This window comes from Talpa europaea, assembly GCF_964194135.1.
Source record: "Talpa europaea genome assembly, chromosome: 1".
Classification (NCBI taxonomy): domain Eukaryota; kingdom Metazoa; phylum Chordata; class Mammalia; order Eulipotyphla; family Talpidae; genus Talpa; species Talpa europaea.
In genome coordinates this window covers 23,805,268-23,827,776 of record NC_140073.1, presented here as the reverse complement: position 1 = coordinate 23,827,776, position 22,509 = coordinate 23,805,268, and the positions used below count along the sequence as shown (strand labels likewise).

General features: G+C 34.9%; 1 protein-coding gene across 1 annotated transcript in view; it reads right to left on the bottom strand.

The window, feature by feature from the left end:
* Window positions 1-22,509, bottom strand: part of DCDC1 (doublecortin domain containing 1) — a gene marked incomplete at its 5' end in the record, with an annotated part of 338,819 nt that overhangs the window by 34,969 nt on the left and 281,341 nt on the right. Inside the window, 7 exons of the mRNA XM_084250604.1 lie at window positions 1,517-1,717; window positions 2,858-3,016; window positions 8,919-9,078; window positions 10,967-11,102; window positions 11,792-11,891; window positions 12,753-12,851; window positions 18,729-18,910. Of these exons, the coding sequence (XP_084106730.1) occupies window positions 1,517-1,717; window positions 2,858-3,016; window positions 8,919-9,078; window positions 10,967-11,102; window positions 11,792-11,891; window positions 12,753-12,851; window positions 18,729-18,910 (1,037 nt within the window). The remainder of the gene's footprint in view (window positions 1-1,516; window positions 1,718-2,857; window positions 3,017-8,918; window positions 9,079-10,966; window positions 11,103-11,791; window positions 11,892-12,752; window positions 12,852-18,728; window positions 18,911-22,509) is intronic.

Below are 22,509 nucleotides of genomic sequence, written 5' to 3'. Positions count from 1 at the left end.
TTTATGCCCTGAAAGGACAGGGATTTTCCATCTGTTTTGTTTTTGGCAAAAGTACTAATATCTATAACAATTACCTTACTAGCCCTCTGAATGATCGAATTCTAGTCCCATACTGCAAGCGATTTGTAGGGATAAAAGTCTTTTTCCTTGCTCATGTAGTGAAGACAGCTTAGCCAGATGAATGGAATGAAGACCCTCAGCAGGTCTGTCTATAAGTAAGCTTTTCAGTCTTTTAAAACAAGCCCAGAAAGTGTGCTTGACTGGTGGTTCTGCTCCCCTCAAACAGTGTTAGCAGGATAAGGTAAGCCTCTCTCCTATCCACGCTGGGATCTCTGCTGCCGCCTGCTGAAGCTTCTGCAATTTCTCTCAAAGCATCAATTTCTAAGCTTATTGCATTACCTATCTACTGAAAATTCAATGGAAATTAAACTTTTTTTCAGAGGAAAAAAATACAAACACATGCGTACATTTTGCATGGTATTTCCAGAGACCAAAGAGGCCCTCCTGAAGCCCTATCATATAACACTAACAGTAGGAATTCATATAACCAATCTAAAAAGCAAGTTGTTTTCTTTCTTCTTAAAGAAATGTTCAAACATGTACAAGAACATAAACTGTTATCGACCTAACACATATCAATATTCTACCTTTCTTGTTTAGTCCACACCCTCAACTTTTTAAATTTTTTGTTAGACTATTTTAAAGCAAATTTGAGTCATCTTTTAATTTTTATTTACAAATATCACAATATATATCATAGGGATCAGGACCTTTCTTTTTCTTATCATAACTATTAAACCACTGCAACACTCAACAAAATTAACTACCCTTAATATCATCAGGCACTCAAAATGTTTTAAATATCTTCTGATTTTTTCCAAAATGAGTTTTTTTACAGTGATTGACTTGAATCTGAATCCAAGATGGGCCAGACATTGAATTGGGTAAATTTATTTGTTAAAAGTAAGAATTCATTTTTCTGTGTGGGTGGAAGCCGTCTCAGCTATTTGATGGAAATAGGAGAGGGAGGGATGGCATACATGTGGGGGAGGGACAGAAGACTGGGTTGATAAAAGTATTAGAAACATTTTTAAATGGGGACTTTTTAGAATTCTTACTTGATTGTTTTAAATCAGAAAAATAAAATGAAGTGAAAGTCCAGTTTCCTCTTGACATCAATGACCAGTTAAAATGACCAAAAAAAAAACCAGGTGAAATTGCATGTCTATTGTCTGAATCAGTAGTGGATAAGTTGTGTTATATGGATAAGGCTATCTTTATCTTATCCTTGCAAGGATAAGACTACTTACTGTGGGTTTATATTTGATTTTACTCTCTTACTTTTCCCGGGGAAGAATAAAAAAAATTATTGGCTAAGTTAAAAAGAAAATCCAAATCCCTCAAATGTACCCCTACCTTCTCTGTGAGAACTATGACAGAGTTCTTAGGCTCCTATTCAATTTTTGATATAGGAACTCTCCCCCCACTGCCACCCCCTGCAATATAGCGGGCTTACCTGCTACCTTCCTTGTGTATCCAGTGTTGGTGACTATTACCAGCTCTCTTCTCTACCAAAACCACTTCCATGCCTGAACGCAGATTGGGACCTTCTACCCCCAAGACTAGCTGAGGAGCAGCATGGCTAATAATTTGTCCGTCTCTGTATTCAAACTGCTGGCAGCAAAACTTCTGCAATTTACTCTGCTTTGGTGAGTGGCTGAGGAAAAGAAAACCCCATTAACTGCAGCTAATGTCCCGTGCACTTGACATGCTGGAGATTGCAAGTTCTGTGGGTGAGAGACTTGCCCTGATCCAACTTCACTTCTAATGGTGAGGCATTATTTTCAAAACAGCAGCATTGGTATTTACCTTGCACCGGCAAACTGATGTAAAAAATAAAATTCTGAGTTATTTTGTAACAGAAATAAAAATCAAACTAAGATACTGAGAAATTCATAGCAGAGAGAAAAGAAATTTCACTGAAGAGTAAAGAGCAGGAAGAGAAAAAATTTAGAAGGATGAGGTAAGACGAATAAGGGCATGTAAAATCAAATTAGAGAAATTGGACTTTTGTTGATGTCATGATTGTTTCTATTTTCTATGTACAGTGTTCCTGGCAAATAGAATGCCATTCTCCAAGTTGTGCAAATTTTTCTAACAATTCATAGAATATCATAAAAGAAAATCAAGTTACACTATTAAGTTAAAGCAATCTCTTATTTAAAGAACTTAATGCACTAAGCAAACCCAAACATTTTAAACATCACTGCATTATCAATTAAATTAATATAAATATCCATTAAGACCCTACTATGTGCATGGATTAATGTCAGATGTCAAAGTGTTAAAACTGCTTAATTCATATAAAATGCTGTAATGTTAAGCAAACATCTAAAGAAATAGAGTAAGACAAAGTGATATACAATACTGTCATTTCATTAGACATTAACAAGAAAAAAATTAAGATTAAAAAGGAAAAAGTTGTATTTTGCTAATTTCCTAAAGATATAAGGGCATCTTATATGCTTATTCATAAGTTCATTCATGTATTCATTCAATATATAGGCACTGTACTAAGTTCTCAGGAGGCAAAGGTGGATGAACTTAGTGTTTTAGTAAGAAAAACATACCAGTGACCAAGAAATTACATAAAACAGAACAAAACGACTAAAGGGAAAGGAACCTTCCCACCAATATTTGCAAATGTGTTAGCCAAAACAAAATAGACCAAAAATGTGGATGTTAATGTAATCAGCAACTAGTAGTAATGCAAACGCTCAGGCATATTTTTGCCCCAAAATTGAACAAATCTAACACCAGGCAATAACTATAACAAAAATCCCTTCTAATTTTTTACCTGCATTCCTTTGGTGCTTCCACAAGTTCAAAGAACTCTTCTTCCATTTGCTGTGGAAGACTGTCATCATCATCAAAGTCATGAGAAGCTTCCTGCCAGGCATACCTGAGAAGTGTGTGACAAGCCTTCATTCGGAGATGGGCTCTTGCATGTGAGTCTCTGTCAAGGTTCAGAAGCAAACACAAATCTAAGAATTCTGATTTCTACTCAAGAATTTTCTCTGAGGTATAGTGTGATCATATCCTGAAGGACAATGGTGAATCTGTAAATCATATTTTCATCATTGCAAATCCACATACTACTAATACATAATTTAGATCTTTTAATATAAGGCTACAAATAAAATTCCTCAATCAGATAATAAACATCTTTATTATAGTCACTTGGGGGCAAATGCGGCCATGCATTATATTTCAAAAATTCTAAGATTACAACTACTCAATCATTTAAGAAATTCATAATGTACATGTAATGCGATACCTTCTGCCTATCCTATAAGTGGGTCAAAATTCTGTGTGGAACAGTACCTCCAGCTTAGGTTATTGAGTTTCATAAAGTTTACTCATTAGACAATGTAAGGAATCTTAATTTTTCTTCTCAATAGAGACATCTAAAGACTCAAATAGCATTCACACATATGTGTCCTTTTTGATAGAGAATAATGTACACACTTAGAGTAAAAAGGCATCATTAAACAGCTAAGCCAGTCTTCTGACTTTTTAAGACAAAGATGTGAACAGGAATGTAGCTACCATAGACATCTCCAAAGGTTAAGTTCTGGTCCACTGTTTAGCACACAACTGCCTTCCATGGGGTCCTGACACAACATGAGGACTGCTCTGCTAATTGCAGGATAAATACACAGGTAATTCAGCAGATATATTTCATCTCTAAATATGCATATGTGTAAATAAAGTTCTCCAAGGTGCTTGTGATAATTTGATGTAACTGCAAGCAATATCAAATTAGCAAAATCTTCAGGGACAATTTCTATGTTAGCAGAGCACACCACATACTCTAAAATGTAACAAAAGAATCATGTGGATATAAAATTGATGGATAACAACTAATTCATTCAGAATTGAAGCACAAGGGACTTAAATCAAAAATCTCAGCAACAGTTAAAAGACGACAGTGCCATCTTGTGATGAAAATAAAAAACACAGGTTTTCCAACAACTCCATTTCTTTGAGGAAAAGAGAAAAAAAGTCATTCTTAGTTTTACAATATTTAGAAAAGTATAAACAAGGTTTTTTTTTTTACTTCTGACAACGTGTCACTAGCTTTCTAATAGAAATAACATCTTTTAAAACTACAAAATCAGATAATCTGTATTGTTTTTCATGCCACCATCCCTTCTCTCCCTTTCATCCTTTCTCCTATCACTGCACGCCCCCCTCCCCCCATCATAACCCCAGAAGTCTCACTTCATTTACTAATGTCTGGTAGGATTTTTTAAGTATTTTTTTGGTCGAATCATCTGCTAGGTAAACATCCATTATTTGTCTTTGTTTTTCTAACTAGCTTTACTACACATAAGTCTCTTCAAGCTGCGTCTGCTTTGCTGTAAATGGCAATATTTGCCTTTTTTATGGGTGAATAATATTCTATTGTGTGGATGTACATGTTGTTAGTCCAGTCCTCTATCAGTGGGTGCTTAGGTTGTTTTCATGTTCTAGTAAATAGTGCTGCAATAAACACTGGCGAGTTTATACTTTCTTGAGTTGGTTTCATCTCCTTTGGATCAGTGTCCAAGAGTAGGGTCACTGGATCATGTGATATTTCCATCCTTATTTTTTAAGGTAAATAGAGATAAAAAAAATTTCCAAAATAAAAAGATGCAAACTAGACTTTTATACCAAATCCAAATGTTTAATTTTCTAACTTGTAATTTATCTAGATGCTTTTGGGTTTTCGGGCAAATGACCCACAACTTCTGTACAGTCATTTTAAAATCCATCTTGGCTTATTAATTCATTCATTTGCCCATTCACTCATCCATAATATCAATACTTATCTTTACTGGCTAGTCATTCATTCTTTGTCAGGAAAGAGTTATAAGTGTTAAGAAAACACTGATAAAGTATGAGTTTTCAGGGTTCATGGAACTTACATTCTAGTGGGAAGAAAAGAGATAACAGAGAAGTAAATTAATAAAATAACAAGGTAAGTGTCACCATGGAATAAAATAGGACGTTGTGATAGAAACTGACTGGTGGGTGGTAGGATCTATTTTAAAAATGCAATCAGAAAAGGTATCTCTGAGAGATGATATTTGAGTTGCAACCTAGAAAAAGGGAAGGAGGCAGCCATGAGAGGATCTGAAGAGAGAGCAGTCCAGGTAGAGAAAAGAACAAAATATAAAGATTATGAAGCAAGATTATGAACCCATTTGAGGAAGAAAAGACATAAATATGACAGATATATGGCGAGTAAAAGATAATCTGGATAACTCAGTGGGCTGATGATAAGCTTTAAGTAATTTAGACTTTCAAGTAGAAGAGAAATAAGACACAGTACACGGAAACAGATGGAATTGTTTTAACATTAGAATGGGTTGCCTTGTGAAACAGTGATTTCCCTAGGAGTATTCAAGAAGAGACTGGATGAAAAGGATCTGCCCAGTATGTGCAGGAAATTCTTATGTTATATTTTGAGTGGACTCAATCAATTTTACCAGAAGGACTCCAGACCTTGAGGATATTTATGAATCAGAACTAGGACTTTGATCTTGAAGATGTTCTTTATTGTTTTTTTTTTTTTACTTTTTTTTTTTTAACCTAAGTTCAACCTACTAATTCAGAAGCTAGATGATGTAGTCTTTAGAAGAAAAATGAGGGCCTCCCCTGGTGGCACAGTGGTTGAGCGCTGGGCTGCAAAGCTGCCCGCAGCCTCTGCAGCGCCGGTTTGATCCCCAGCCACAGGTGAGGGTCCCACATGGCGCACAGACCTCTCCTGCCGCCCGCTGCTCCCCTCAGCAGTGTCCTTCTTCACTCTGGTGAATTCTCTCACCCTCCCGCGCTTCTGACTGTACCCAGTGCTTGTATAAATAAATAAACAAACAAACAAACAAATAAATAAATAAATCTTTAAAAAAAAAAAAAAGAAGAAAAATGAAAGGAGTTGTAAGTAAAATGTGGTTAGTTCCCTAACCATTGAAGAAGATACCATACAGGTCAAATGATTTTCTCTAAAAATAAAATGCTTTCTGATATCTTTGTGAATGGTCGCATACATGATGAGATGAATCACCCATCAAAAATGAGGAAGTTTTATTCCCAAATTAAAAGTTGATGTTCTTATGATCGAGAATAGAAACAGCCTTTTAAAAGTTTGTAAGAATAATATATAAGTTAATTTTCACAATCATCGCAATAGTAATTGACCAGGTATTTTTTGTTTTATAATTTGGAAAATAATTCCTTTGTTTATTTAGTAACTGATGATTAAAGTCAATTATCCTGCTTTTCACAGAGGAGAATTTGCACCTCAAGGAATCCCCAAGTTGTTGGTTGTTAGGGGATACATGTGTGGTCAGGGGGTACATATGATCAGTGCCATGAATTATTTCAAAATAAAAAGTCCACAGGTATCTTAATTTCATACTCAATGATGAAAAACTACAAGTTTCTTTTCTAAGATCAGCAGCAAGACAAGAATGTCTGCATTAACCAATATTAGTCATATCCTAGTCAAAGTAATTCCAAAAAACAAATAAATAAATAAAACGTATCCAAATTGGAAAGGAAGAAGTAAAAATGTGAATGACATTACATTATACATAGAAAACTCTGTACGATAAGATTCCATGAAAAATCTTTAGAAACAATAAGCAAAGTGACAGGCAACAAAATTAATATAACATTTTTATTGTGTTTCTATACACAAACATTGAACTATCAGAAAGAGAAAAAGGAAATCATAATTTATAATCACATCAAAAATAATAAAATATACAGGAATTAATTTAATCAAGGAAGCGAAAGACCAGTAAACTGAAAACTATATGGTAGTGTCCAAAAAACCAAAGATATGAAGAAATGGAAGGACATTCCAAGCTCATGGATTGTTAGAATTAGCAATGTTATAATATTATACTTAAAGCAATATATTCAAATGGCATTCTTCACAGAATTGGAACAAAAAATCCAAAAACTTGTATGGAATGACAAAACATCTCTAATAACCAAAACAATCCCGTGGAAAAAAAGAACAAAAAATGTGGCAGTGTAACACATCCTGGTTTCAACGGTATATGCTACAAAGTGATTTTCAAGGTGATAATAACTGAAACAGTGCGGTATTAGAATAGAAAGAGACATGCGGATCAATGAAACAGAATTTAGAGTCCAGAAATAAATCTACATATATATGGTTAACTATATTATGGAAAAGATATAAATAATGTATGATAGAGTAAGGAAATTCTCTTCAATAAATGGTGTTGGGGAAACTGGACAGTCAAGCGCAAAAGAATAAAATTAGAGTACTCTCTTAGGCTACATACAAAAATCAATTCAAAATGGATTACAGACTTGAACGGAGGACCTGAAACCATGAAACACATACCAGAAAACATAGACAATAAGCTCCTAGTCATTGATCAAGAGTTATCTTCAGGGGGTTTCACTTTAACAGCAAAAGACACAAAAGCAAAAATAAATAAATAAATAGGACTACATCAAACTAAAAATTTATGTACAGTGAATCAAATCATTGTCAAAATGAAAAGGCAACATACTAAATGGGAGAAGATATTTGCAAATATGACAAAGGGCTAATATTGAAAGTACATAAGCAAATCATACAACTTAATCACAGAAAACCAAACCACCCGATTAAAAAAGTGGGCAGAACATCAATGGATAAGTGGATAAAGAAGATGTGGTACAAATATACACTGGAATGCTACTGAGCTATTTTAAAAAGATGAAAGCCTGTCATTTGCAACAACATGAATGGACCTTGAGGGTATTACACTAAGAAAAATAAATCAGATGAGAAATACAAATATCATATGATTCCATTCACATGTGGAAGAAAGTGAAACAAAGCCAATAAACAAGCACAACATAATAAAAACAAGTCTCAGATTCTAACAATAGGATAATGGTCACCAGAGGGCAGGGCTGGAGGTGGGTAAAAGGAATAAAGAGGGTCACTTTGTGATAGTGGATGGAAACTAGACTTAGTGGTGGCCACAGTGCAGTACATTCAGATGTTGAAGTGTGAGACTATACACCTGAAACTTATACAAAGTTATAAACCAATATTGCCTTAATTTAAAAAAAAAAAGATGAAGAATCATTCCATAGATGAGTACAGGTCAGCCAAGGTGCTTTAGGGGGCAAGAAAGAAACTTGTGTCTCAGAGGCCTGCTATAGTGCAGAGTATGCCACCTTTGGTCCATAGTTTATAGTTGCTAAGCTGGAGCTTGGAGTTCATGAGGAGGAAATATAAGCACGGAGTGGAACCAACACAGGGGTATAGATGTGGGTCAATGACAGGCCTTGACCAGGGTCAGAAGGATGGGGATTCCATACTAATTTTTTTGTGGTTGGCAATAAGAAGCCATTGACAAATTGTATGAAAAAGATTGTGTTTTAGAAATAATTGTCCGTAGATGGAACTTCAAGCTAAATTGGACAGAGGAGATAGAGAAACCTGTAAGAAAGCTATTTTAGTGATCCAGGATAACAGCACATTAATATACATCCATCTTGAACCTACATTAAGGAAGAAGTTTAATTGTTCCAGAAGTCCACTTCATGGAAACAAAATATGATTAAATTCTGAAATAAATACCTGCAATTCTAAAATTCTCATCTTTTAAAAATAGTAACATTATAATATAATCACTGAAAGTAAATGATCGTGAGGGTTGAACATGAAGCTCCAACTCTATTCTTTTTGCCAGGAAAATTAAATGTTAGCTCTTCAGATGACATCAGTTTCACAAACTTGATGTGGGTTCCCTGCATGGGCTCTGTGCTGGCATAGAGCTAATGAGCAGAGTTCAAATAGCAACAAGTTAACTTTTCTGGCCATACTGATTACTTACAGGGTTTCACTGGAAGCATTATCTGTAGCCAGAACATTTTTTTGTATTTGCTCTTCCTCTGTTTCTATCGTTTGTTCTTCTTCTCCAAAATTTGCTACAGGTTTATGCACAGCAAGCTTGGCCCCAGACACAATGTCACTTTGGATTTCTAAAACAAGAGCTGAACAGAAACACACAAATAGCAAGGACATATTAGATATGACTGCAGAGCACTAAGAATTTGAAAATACATGCTGAAATAAAAATGCAGATAATTTCTACCTATCTGGTAAAAAGGGCAGATTCTACAAGTAATGTATAGTTACTTGTTAAAAAATAATTGGGTCTCAAGTTAATTTTTTGTGTAATCGTTCCTCTTAAGATATTCTTAGTTAAATGTACTAAAAGTAGTTAAATGTACTAAAAGTAGGTCTTTCAAAAAATAAGTTATTTATCATAAATTCTAAGTATTCAAATGGGCTGCGTTATTTACAGATAATTTTCTGGGATCCCAAATTTCTCAGTGCCTTAATAGACACATGCCAAGCATACTGAACAGTATCCCATATATGCTATAAGCTAGCATTTAAAATTATATTAAAGGCTTTTTCTCTTTTGCCTTTCTACTTACAGCCTTAAGGGATGGGGGAAGACCACAAGATGAGACATGTTACAAAAGTGAAGCAAAATATGGTTAGTTTTGACATTCAAGCACATAAAACAACTTGCAAAACATAATGTAAGTTGGGATGATACTGACATGATTTAGAATTTTTCCAAATTCCTTTAGCTCCCATTTAGCAAATCAAGGTTTTTACCTCTGGGTTGAGAGAAAAAAACCACCATCTCTGGGCCTGAGCGCATCTGAGGCAGAAGACAGGAAGACAGAAAACCAGCACTGCATATCATACTTCACTTCTAGTAATTCACTACACTATGAAAATGTTGGGGACACCACCCCCTGTTCAAGAAACTGTGAAGAGTTCCTCTCAAGTTTCCCTCACCTCTCTGATCTGTGGCAAAGCTAGGTGAACCTGGATTTGGTTTCTGCAAGTTACAGCTATGATCCAGGATTTTCTGGGAAACTTTCCAGAAGTGGTTGCCAACTAGGTATGAAGCGATTCTGTAGCAAGAACCACAGAGAACACCACTCAACTACAGTTAGGCTTCAGAGGGCATGCACACACACACGTGTGTGTGTGTGTGTGTGTGTGTGTGTGTGTGTGTGTGTGTAACAGCCAAGTCCAAAACAGCCAGGAAGCACCACCCACCCTAAGCACTGTCTGGGCCAAAAGAATACAATACAGTCACTTAACCATGCACTTCAACCAGCAGGACCCAGAGAGCAAGGGGCTTTGTACCCCAAGTTCTTGTTTATCCTAGAGAGGAAGTGAGACTAGAAATAGGGAAATCTGAAAGCCCTTCCTAAGTGGACTATTAAATTAATGAATGGGACAAAATTGAAACCTAACTGGTCATTAAGTTTTTTCCTTTAGGTGAGTGCATGAGGCTCACAAAGACCAGCTTTTTAAAGACAAAATGAATAAATTGTATTTTCATTGCATATCCAAAGTGTAGTGTAAATTAAAATTTAAAACCCTGTTAAATGTGTTAATCTAAAGAGCTAACTAGCAAGAGGCAGAGTGGAAAATAACCAGCTTAAACAAACTTGAATTACTTTTTAAAAAGTAATCTCATCAATGGGCCTCCTGGGTGGTGCAGTGGTTGAGCACTGGGTTGCGAAGCTGCCCAGCCTCTGCAGCGCCGGTTCTATCCCCGGCTGCTCCCCGGCCACAGGAGGAGGGTCCCACATGGCGCGCAGACCTCTCCTTGCCGCCCGCTGCTCCCCTCAGCAGTGTACTTTGGTCCCTCTGCCTGCTCTGCTCCCCGCTCTGGCTCTGGTGAATTCTCTCACCCTCCCGCGCTTCTGACTGTACCCAGTGCTTGTATAAATAAATAAATCAATCAAAAAAAAACTTTAAAAAAAAAAATAAATTAATAAATAAATAAAAGTAATCTCATCAAGTATTTTATTTTGCTATATTAAAAGAAATAATTCCAATGCTTACCCTCTATATTACGTATACTGCAGAAGGTCTGAATTTTAGAAATGTCTGATGCTAGGTTCCTCAGAAAGATTTGCTGCTTCTGCTGAGCAATGGACAGATGAGGATTGATCCAAGGTTCTCCACGTGAAACATACACCTATCAAAGAAATAACTCTGATTCCATGTCCAATTTTTGACAGCAGCGTTATTTGTAATAGCCAAAATTGGCAACAACCAAAAGACCCTACAATAGGTGAAGGGTTAAACAAATTGTGGCACAATGGAATGATACTCAGTGGAAAAAAAAACAAACTATTGATAAACATAACTTTGATGGATCGCAAGGATTTTGTACTAGAAACAGTACTTTTCTATATTCTCTTTGCAACTTCCAATGAATCTATAATTATACCAAAATAAAAATAATAATTTTTTAAAGAAAGGAAGGAAGGAAGGCAGAGGGAGGATAGATATAAATCAGGGATATGCAGACCATGGCTGAGGCCCAAATCTGACCTGCTGCCTGTTTTTGTAAAGTTTTACTGGAACACAACTATGATCATTCATTCCTGCGTTGTCTGTGACCGCTCTTATGCAACAATGGCAGACTTTATGTTTCAATGGACACCATCTGGTTTGTAAATATTTACTATCTGATCCTTTACAGGAAAATTCTGACAGCCACTGGTAGAAATGTATTTGTAGTACGAGTACCAAAATGTTAATTTGGAAATTTCTAGATGCAAAGATTATGGATGAGATTTTTTTCATTTTGTTCATATATTTTTCATAAATGTCCTTAAATCAAAACATATTTCATTCTTGGCAGAGATAAAATATTTTTACCAGGTCATCTCTTTGCAGGTCTTTTAGGGCAAAGATTTCCTTCCCTTTTTCATTAAACAACCTCCGAGCTGCAGAAGGTAAATTCAGAACTTCAGTGCACCTGTAATAAAAGACACAAAAACTAACTTTGCACAGTTTCCAGCAGAGAAGATAGAAAATAAATTAAGTACCAGGATCATTAATGACAACTCCTGAGCAAGACTGTGGGCAGTTAAAAGACGCCTTATGAGTCTCACAACCCCCTCTCCAAGCAGGCAAGTTGTTTAACTTCTCTAAAGCTAAATTTCTTATCTTCTAGAGTTGTAAAGATTATGGGTTGATTTTTAAAAGTACCTACACAGTGCTAGGCATGATCAATAAATATGAAGACATATTATTACTGATTTTTCATTCCTCAATGAAAAATATGCCCCATACTTTCCTGTGTATGCTGCTGCTCACACTCTACCTTTTACCTAAACACACTCCTGTTGAAGTTTTTCTCTTTCTTTGAAGTCACATCCATCACCAAGCAATTCCTCATTTTCCTCACCAGAAATAATCTCCTTTTAACTTCTTTTTCAACTTCTTTGCAATAGGAATTTTTAGACTCTTTAAACAGTGATTTCTCCCTACCCCGAGAAAATTGATTTCTTGCTCTTGGATATCAACATGAATGATAGTTTCCCTGTTCCCTGAAGATCTTCCTGTCCAATAAGGAGAAGAGCTAGATTAGGAACTGAAATACAACATGAAGTAGTGGGTGCAGTCATGGCACCTGGTCAGGGTGCTGTGAGAACACAGAGGAAAAACAATGAATTCTTCCAACGAGACTTATCTAAGAAAGTGACACCTGGTTGGACCTTCACAGATGACTAGGAGCACATCAAGAAGAGTTAAGACCTACAGAAGTGTGGTGTGGCTCCTGACCATACACTTAGTGTATGGTCAGGAGGATCATTAAGTGTAGGGGAGTATTTACCTCTCTAAAAGTTGATGAAATTCAGTCTGGTTTGTTTCTGTTTCTGAATATTTAGTGATGTAGTTTTTCATATTTTCTTTCTTTCCAATGTCAACAGTTCTGAAACAAATGATCCAAGATTTGATTAATATGTCAGTATACAATGTCAAATATCTTATTAAAATGTGAAAAAAATTATGAGGCTTTAGTTTATCATGATGTGCTCTAAAGCAATATACCTTTCTTAAAAATAAGATTTTTATAAAACTATCACAATTAAGTATTAAACTTTACAAACATTTATACTATGTACAACTAACAGAAGAAAACAAAATTTTAATATTTTAACACTCTTCTATTAATAGTGCACTATAAGATGTTAAATTTATCAACTCTGAAAAATATACAGATATTGATTACATCTATTTTGTCAGAGCTGTTTATTCTTAAATTATTAATTTTCACATTTATTCCTATATTATTCATATATTGTTTAAGTTTTCAATCCAACCTAAAATTTTTATTTTTTTTTACAAGAAAAACAACTTTATCAGATTTCTTAAGAGTCCTTTCAAGACTTTCAAGACAAAATCTTTACTATTTTAGAATCTTTGAATCATGGAAGTTTGCATAGGATTAAGAAATGTACAGATTTTTATAAAATACTTAATGACCCAGAGTAACAAAGATTTTTCAGAGCAGAGCTATTTTCTGACAAGGCTTAGCAATGCTGACAGGATTATTAAAAGTTAGTAAAGACAGTCCAAGAATACTTTAGTTCTTCTTGAAAATGAAAAAAAATTAAGTTTGGTATCACATAAGGACACTAGAAATATTAAAGTTTAATTTAAATGCTATTATAGTGAGTTGTAAGACCACATAAAAAATTTTAAGATGCCTTTCTTTAACTTTAAATATTTTCTTTTGTTTTTCTGTTTTTATAGTATCTTATATCAAAGATAACCAGTTTTATTTTGATATTAAACCCTTTTTTATTTTTTTATTTAAATATTTTATTTTATATAATTCTTACATCTTTTTTCTTCCTTGCACAATGTATGCATTTTCATTTTGGTTATATTCCCCATACAATTGCACCCCCCTTTATTTTGACTCTAGTCCTTCCTTTCCCTGCCCCTCCCTTCCTCCCCACCCTGTAATGTGTCTCTGGTTTATAGTTGCTTGTTGATTTTGATTTTTACTTTGTATTGATTTTGTATTGATTAGTCTTTTTCCTGGTCTCTTATTTAGGTTTTCTAAATTCCTGCTATGAGTGAGACCATCCGGTATTTTTCTTTTTCTTTCTGACTTATTTCGCTGAGCATGATCCCTTCTAGCTCCATCCATGTTGCTGCAAACTGCATGTGTTTATCTTTTTTGAATGCTGAGTAATATTCCATTGTGTATATGTACTACATCTTGTGGCAGCTCCTGCCTCCATGGTTGGCAATGCCACTGTTGCCACCATTGCTCGCCAGTAATTGGATGAAATAAAGAGTGGCTGTACTGTGGATGCTCACAAATAGAGTACGTAAGACCCTCTTCCCCTGTGCGCTGGACTGGACAGTCAATGACGGGTAAGATCGGGGAGAGACTAAAGAAGGCACTGGCCAGCCGCATGTCTGTGACTCCTGACGACCTACGACAGGCGCAGTCCCCGAGGGGCTTCATCATAATAAACTTTGGTGTTCAGATCAAACAAGGCCTACAAGCCTATAAGCCCAATCTAGGCAATAAGCCTGCAGTAAAAAACCCCTTCCTTGCTTGAGAACAAGGCTGCTAAGAGCATTGCCTACAAACAAGCCTGATGGAATTACCTACAAAGCAGTTTAACCATTAACCAGTTAATCATTGTTTCTGAATAAGTAGTAACTTAGCAACTTGTCCATAATTAATTTTCTTACTTGACTTTTTCTATATATGTAAAAATCAGTTTCAGGAAATGTAACCATATATGCTTAGCAACTTGTAAACGATTAGCTAAAAAATTGTATTTTATGCCTAGGTAACAAGAAACATTGTTATGCTGGGAAAATAGATTTTGTGTGACCTAATGCCTTTTGAAAATGTATAAATATGCGTAATGATTTGAGCAAATTACACTCAGATTTTCACTCTCCCTTGAGTGTGTCTGTGTGTCATTCTTTCTTGTCCCCCGCCCTAATTCCTTCGACCACCTTTTGCTCGTTCTCACTCAACCCTGAGATTGTCTCGATCTCCTGCCGCCGCTGGGCTGGTCCGCGGCAACATCTTCTTGATCCAGTCATCTATTTTTGGGCATGTGGGTTGCTTCCATAGCTTAGCTATTGTAAATAGTGCTGCTATAAACATAGGGGTGCAGGTGCCCTTTGGAATTACTGTTTCTGTGTTATTTGGGTAAATACCTAGGAGTGGAATTGCTGGATCATATGGAAGCTCTATGTTTATTAGTTCAAGAAATCTCCACACAGCTCTCCATAGTGGTTGGACAGTTTGTACTCCCACCATTAGTGCAGGAGAGTTCCTTTTTCTCCACAACCTCACCAACATTTGTTGTTGCTAGTTTTTTTAATATGTGCCATTCTCACTGGAGTGAGATGGTATCTCATTGTAGTTTTGATTTGCATTTCCCTGATTGCAAGTGATGTTGAACATTTTTTCATATGCCTGTTGGCCATTTGCATTTCCTCTTCAGAGAAGTTTCTTTTTAGCTCTTCTGCCCATTTTTTGACTGGATTATTTTCTTTGTTTTTGTTGAGTTTCATCAGCTCTTTGTAGATTTTTGTGATCAGTCCTTTACTGTGATTGTGTGCAAAAATTTTTTCCCAGTCGGTGGCAACCTAAAAATTTTTAAACTGGGAAATGAATAATGATTATTGTAGAAAAAGAATGCTGAATTGGAATATATGTTTTTTTCAAATTAGAAAAACATTCTGTGTATTTTTATAATCATTCTTTTTTCTTAAATGAAAGTAATGGTCAAAAATACTTATTCATTCATTAGAAATGGTGATCAAGCATAGGTAATCACTCATTTATTCATGTCCCCAATAAGCACTGATTTAGGGCATATTGTGAGTCCTAAAGATGTAGTGAATAAAGTAGCTTAATATTTAATTAACAAGGATGTACCATTCTGTGACGATACTATACAAGATAGAACATTTGTCCAGTTCATGGATGGAGAGTTAAACAGGTAATCACAACAAGAGTGGTGGGAGATATACTGTTGAAAATCCTTGGAAATGAGAACATTGGGATGCCTAAAGCTAGAGTTAACTCAGTGGTGCAGTAGGTAATGTCAGCACCTAAAGATGAAGTCCAAACTCATGCTCAAAAGACCTTTATCACTTGGCAAATGGCAATTAGAGGGGGGTTTAAGAGTGGGAATTGGAGAGACTGTTGATAATAAAGAGAGTCAGAGAAATATGTAGGGACAGCTCATAAAGGGCTGTAAAAGCTGTATTAAGGAGCTTAATGAGTCTAGGAATCATCGCTTACTAATAAGTAACACATACATACATACATTCAAATTATCTTTGCTGTATAGCTTCATGTGTAGCCTTTCCTCTCATAATTCCTTAAAATATCACTTATAAAAAATTCCTTATTAAATTTAGTCTTGAGAGACACTAAAAATCATAATGGTCTTAATTTACATGAACTTGACAGCCATTAGCAAGACTAATTGACAAGATCTTGTTACTAAGAGTAATGATCAACTAGGTAATGAATAAATGCTACTTGATCTTCCTTTGACATGAAGGAAACGCTACCACCAAGTAAAGTCCCTCGAAAACGTCTAGGATAAGTTATCAAAGAACCAAAGGAAAGAATGCTGCCAGATGAGGATTTGGTTATGGATCTATATTTCATTATTTAGCTTAATTTAATTTGTAAAGACACTAAAAAAACCAGCTTGTTCTTTTTTTTTTTTTATAAATTTTATTGTTATAGTCCCCATACAATTGCAGCCCCCCCATTCTGACCCCAATCCCTCCCCTCCCGCCCCTGCCCCCCTAAAAGTGTCTCTGGTTCATAGTTTTTTGTTGATTTTGATTTTCACTTTCTTATAGTTATTCATTTTCCTGGTCCCAGCTTGTTCTTATATAAAAGTTTTACGTTAGCACAAGTAATGTGTTCCTATGTGTCATTAGCATTTTAATGGGAGAGAAAATATTCATCTATTTATTTTGGGAGAGAAGATATTTTGTTTAGATATATTAAAAATATACATCGGTATTCTACTTTGCATAATTCTTGGGTGCCATTCATAGAGTATTATATACACAGTGCCCTCTGGTACTGGGCAACACAGCAGCCCTATAATGTCAACCAAAACTCTTCCCATTTAAACATTCTGTTACCAGTACTTACATAAACCTCTGGGGGTAAGAGTGTGGAATGCTATTGAGGATCCTATAGAAAATTGTCTGAATCAGTCAAGAAAAGTTAAACTACAGTTAGTAAAGTTTTAGCATCAAGTGTATGTCAGTATATTTTAATTATTTGGAAATAATTCATGTATGTGCATAAAGTTAATACTTGATTAACCAAGACACACTGTTCCATGAACACAGACAGTGGAGAGTTTCACAACCTTACTAGAATAGTTGTCCAGTAACACAAATCATGTATTTTAAACTATTAATGTTAAAATAAAAATCTCTATATAAATTTGAGTCATAGTCAAAGATATAGAATAAGAAAAAAATGTAGAAAGGGACAAAAGTGATTTGTTAACTTTGGATGTTAAAAGTCATACACTACTTTAAGGGCATTAACCTCACATTTTTACATCTAGCAGAATGAACTAATTATGAAATGTATGCGTCAAAGATTTCAATTTCAGGCTTGACTTTACTTTGAAGATTAATTTTTTACTTTATCATCTTTACAGGCAGTTCAGTGGACAGCCGATCTGAATGTTACTCATTGTTCAGTGATGTATAAAGTATATTTAATCAATGTGAGGAAAGTAATATTAAACTATTATCAGCAGCCTCAAATATTCTAAACATCTCATGGAAAAGGTCAGGAGGTAATATCACTGTTAATAATATAAGAAACAATGTATTTAACTCATTCTTTACATCAGAGCTTTGCACTGATCTATGATTCCTTTTGTCACAAAACATAATGAAAATACAGCAGGTGATCTTCTCCCAACGTTGGATTTGTTGGCTGTTGTGAATTTTATTCCAATTTCATAAAGAGAGCTAAAGTACAAATAAGTGCTTTTTCAGAATGATAAACTTTTAAAATGTTATTCCAAGGCAAGGAATAAATTATACAGTTATATTTTGAAAACTACACTTGTCCATCAAATACATCAAAGACCTAAATGTAAATAATTACGTATAACAACTGGTGTAAGGAATTACAAAATTATACTTAAGAAGCAATGCATGAGTTCAGTTATTTCAAAACAAATGAAATAAATTAATGCTTACACAAAATAGATATTATCATAGAACTTTTTATCAGAACTATTGATTTTTAACTCATTTTTACTCCCATTCGTAGTTTAATAAATCAGCTCAGTTTAAGTTGCTGACACAGAAACAAAATGAAGCTTAAAACCTATTTTCATCTCCAAATATCAACATGTGAGTCTTTTAAAAAAAATAAATAAACAATGGATTGGCCCAGAAAAAGCACCTGTAATCAAGAAGACAAAAATCTCTACAAATTAGCATACTTAGGGCCTCCCCGGAGGTGCAGCAGGTTGAGTGCAACACTGTGAAGCTGTCCACAGCCTCTGCAGCGCAGGTTTGAGCCCCAGCTGGCCAGGGAGATATCCACATGGCACAGCAGACCTCTCCTGTCTTGCCCGCTGCTCCCCTCAGCAGTGCTTTTGGTCCATCTGCCTGTTCTGCTCCCTGCTCTGTCTCTGGTGAATCCTCTCACTCTCCTGTGCCTCTAGCCTATACCCCAGCTCTTGTATAAATAAATAAATCTTAAAAAAAAAAAAGAAGTTAGTGTACTTAATGAGAAATATGAATAAGTTGTTCTTACTGCATTTTCCGTCTAGGTGAGATGTCTGGACCTATTATAACAAGGGCTCTGTTCTTGCTCTTGTCTCCATTTCGCAAAATTCTGAGTCGCACAGGGACATATTGCCCTGGTGTCTTACACACAGGTTTCTTCATGGGAGGGCTGTTTGGAACAAGCAGTCCTTCTATTGGCCAATCAAAATCCTTCAGAAAGAAATGACCAAATAATGTGATAATAAATAAGTCATTTCTAGACACTACATAGATATATAAACCACAGCTAATACCTTTAGTTTTTCATTCATCACCTATGTATTGGGCACCTAAAATGTTTCAGATAATTTTACTTGATGTTTATTTGAATTAAAAGAAGAGTAATTTTTTTTTTAATTTGTGAAATGTGACTGTAGATTTGAGGCTGATGGGGGAGTCATATAAACCAATGTTACTTCAATTAAAAAAAAGAATAGAAAATGTATGTAAACCCTATGTTTTGTTACAAGCTGGAAAATGTATGAAGTATATTTACAAGGTTTGTAGCTTGAACAAAGGGGTGAATGTATGGCTACTGGCAGCACTGAATTAACTTGGAATGTTTTCTTCTTCATGTGTGAAGCATCTTCAATCAATATAAAGAAAGTAAGAATGCCCCCAGGATCATTTCTTAACACCACAACACCCATATCCTGGTCCCATCAGTCTTAGGATGAGCTGCTCTCCTGCTTTCTGGCCTCATCCTCTTCCCCCACAAGCCTCAAGTCCCATGATGAACAGATTCCAGCTATGATCAGCCTGGGGTGAACTCCTAGTACCACCGCAAGCCGCCCTAGAGGCAGTGCTCACCAATGGGTAAATGCCCAGTACAGTGGAAGAGGAGGACACTCACAGAGCAAAAGCCCCAGCTACGGTAGAACAAACCCAAAGCAAATGATGGGGAGAAAAACACCATGATCAAACAAGTCCACAGGGGAATAATACACCATGGAGAAAACAAATGTCCAGATTCAAGCCACAAAGACATGGAAGAGTTTTTCTTCCTGATTACCAGATACAGAATTCAAAATTACCATAATCAAGAAAATCAAAGAACAGGAACAATACAAAGAAAAGGAACAATACAACAAAACAATACAAAGAGTTTAGAGATATATAAGAAAACTCAGAAAAGCAAATGACCACAGATCTGAGGCAGAATGTAAAAGATGTTATGTGAAAACTATTTACAATAGCCTCAAATAACATTATCTTAAACTATTTGGAAAATAAGAATATTTGGGAAACATTCCCCAAACCAGAATGAGATAATGAAAATAACTTAAATTTTCCTTCTTGAGTGTATTTTGAATCATACAAAGCTCTTTTTCCTGCACTTACTGAGATGATAAATCATGATTATCTTTTCATTGGTTATGTTTTAATTATATTATTTGCTTTAAAACTTTTTAAACTTGCATTCCTGGGTTAAATTTAATTAATCACACTGTAATATCTTTATTTACAGATTGCTGAATTCAATTTGCTAACATTCATAAATAAAATCAACATGTAATTTTCTTACACTATCCTCCTCAAGATTTGGTAACAAGTTTATCCCAGCCTCATGGAATAAATTAGAAGTGTGACTTCTTTTCATATATTCTGAAATATTTGTTTCTTACATGTTTGGTAGAATTTTCCATTAGACTATTTGGTCATGGTGTTCTTTTTGTGAGGAGATTTAGCTACTGATTCCATTTCATTCAATAAATGATTATTAGGACAGTCAGGCTTTCTGTTTCTTCTTGATTCCATTTTGTTAAATTACTTTTGTCTAGGAATTTGAGGGTTTTTTCTAAGTTATAATTTATTAGCATAAAGTTACTTATAATAGCCTTTTATTATCTTCATAATTTCTAAGCATCTATACTAGCATTTCTTATTCCCAGTATTATATACCTTATTTTTTTTCTTACTTAATCAGTTTAGCCAGGTATATGCAAGAAGTCATTTTTGCATTTTGGTTGTTTTATATGTTGCAGCCACTTTCCCTTTCTACAGTGATGGTGATGAAATATCAAAGATTGTGACAAACAGAAGCAATGGAATATTTTCATTTGAAACTTTCCTAATGTATAAAGGTTTTAATTAATGTGACGGATGGCAGAGGGGTGGGGTTGTATAACTTCAAGAAATAAATTTAGGTTGTTCTGTAAATCTTCTAAAACAAAAATAATAAACAAGAGCAAATCACTATATTAGTTTTAGACAAACTATTAGGAAATAAAGAATGGACAGGTAGGAAATGGAGAACAACAGATTTCTCATTTAAAAAAATTACAGCCAATTGAAGTCTTGGTGTAAACTAGCTAGTATTTTCCCTCTTCTCTCTTTCTGAACCATGGAAGGAAAAGGCAAGAAAAACAAGATTCTTGACTACAAGAGCAGTCAATTCATAGAATAAAGATGTGACTAAGTTTTTTTTCAATATCCCAAGCATGCTGTAGTTCTCATGAACTTCTCTGAAACATGCTATCTTAGTGCCTAGATATTTTTAGAACCTTTCATTCCCTAAACTTGTGTCATGACAAGTGATAACCACTATAGACTCTGCCTCTAGCACCCTGAAGCACAAGCGACTTCAGATAGTTTCTTTTGCTTTCTTTTAGATAAAGGGAACCTAACGGTCTTCCCTTTTTAATATGAGACATCACAAAAACCCAATCTAAAGAGATGAAAGATTACCTTGGGTTTCAAAATTTTACAAATGCAGGAAGTATCACTGGCATGTCTTCCTGTAAGCTACTTTAAACCTTGTTCTGATAAGTTTAAGACACTTTTACTTAATCCTTCATGGAAACAGAGAAAGATGATGTCAGGATAATGAAGGCCAACAAAACATGAATAAATTAAACTGTGGGAATTCTCACATTCCTGTTCATTTTGTTATTGCTTCTCTTTGTCTCTCTCCCTATCCCATGGCATAGCTACATAGTCAGGACACCTCTGATGGGCTGTGGTGCTCCCTGAAATTGAAAATTCTGCTTTTTCTTTTTCACATCTCTTATAACCAGAGAGAACTGTGGTTTTGTGGGGAAGTCCATCCAGCTTTAGTGATATAAATTTCTTAGTCAGGTTGGCTCTCCACCAATTTGTTATTCATAAACTAATAGATCAATTTTTGTCTCTTGGGCCTTCCCACACCTCTCTTAATAAATTAATAAAATGTGTACTTTTAATGTTCTTTTGTTTAATATGGGATGCTCCAAATATATATATGTTTTAATTGAGTAATTTAGAAATTTTAAAATCACTATCCAGTGGCTCATTCCAATATCTTATGTCCCTTTGGATTCACTTTTACCAGTGATTTCATCCTTGAATGTAAAAATTCATTCTTCTTTACCTACAAGTGTATAGAAGTACAACTTCTCAATTTACAACTTTTTTCCCCAAAGGGAAATAACTTGAGAAAATAACCTGAGTTCCTAGAAATTCCAAGTTCCTGGAAACTTGGTCACATAATCCATTAATTTTGTGTTTTCTAAGATTTTTACATATTTTAAAACATTGCTATCTTAATATAAGAAATGTTGTTTGCTTATAAAAATATTACCGATTTCCTTTCAGGGTAAGCAATATTTAACATGAATATGATTTATGCTAATAATTATTCAACTATTTATTTCATGAAATAATTTCAGAAAGTAGCTGTTACCATTGAGAGGTAAATAGTTGGGCATGTGGTCTGAATCATCACAAAAATAATTCACACTGTCCATATTTCCTTAAATCTTCCCTTGCTCATCATTCTATTTCAGAAGGTT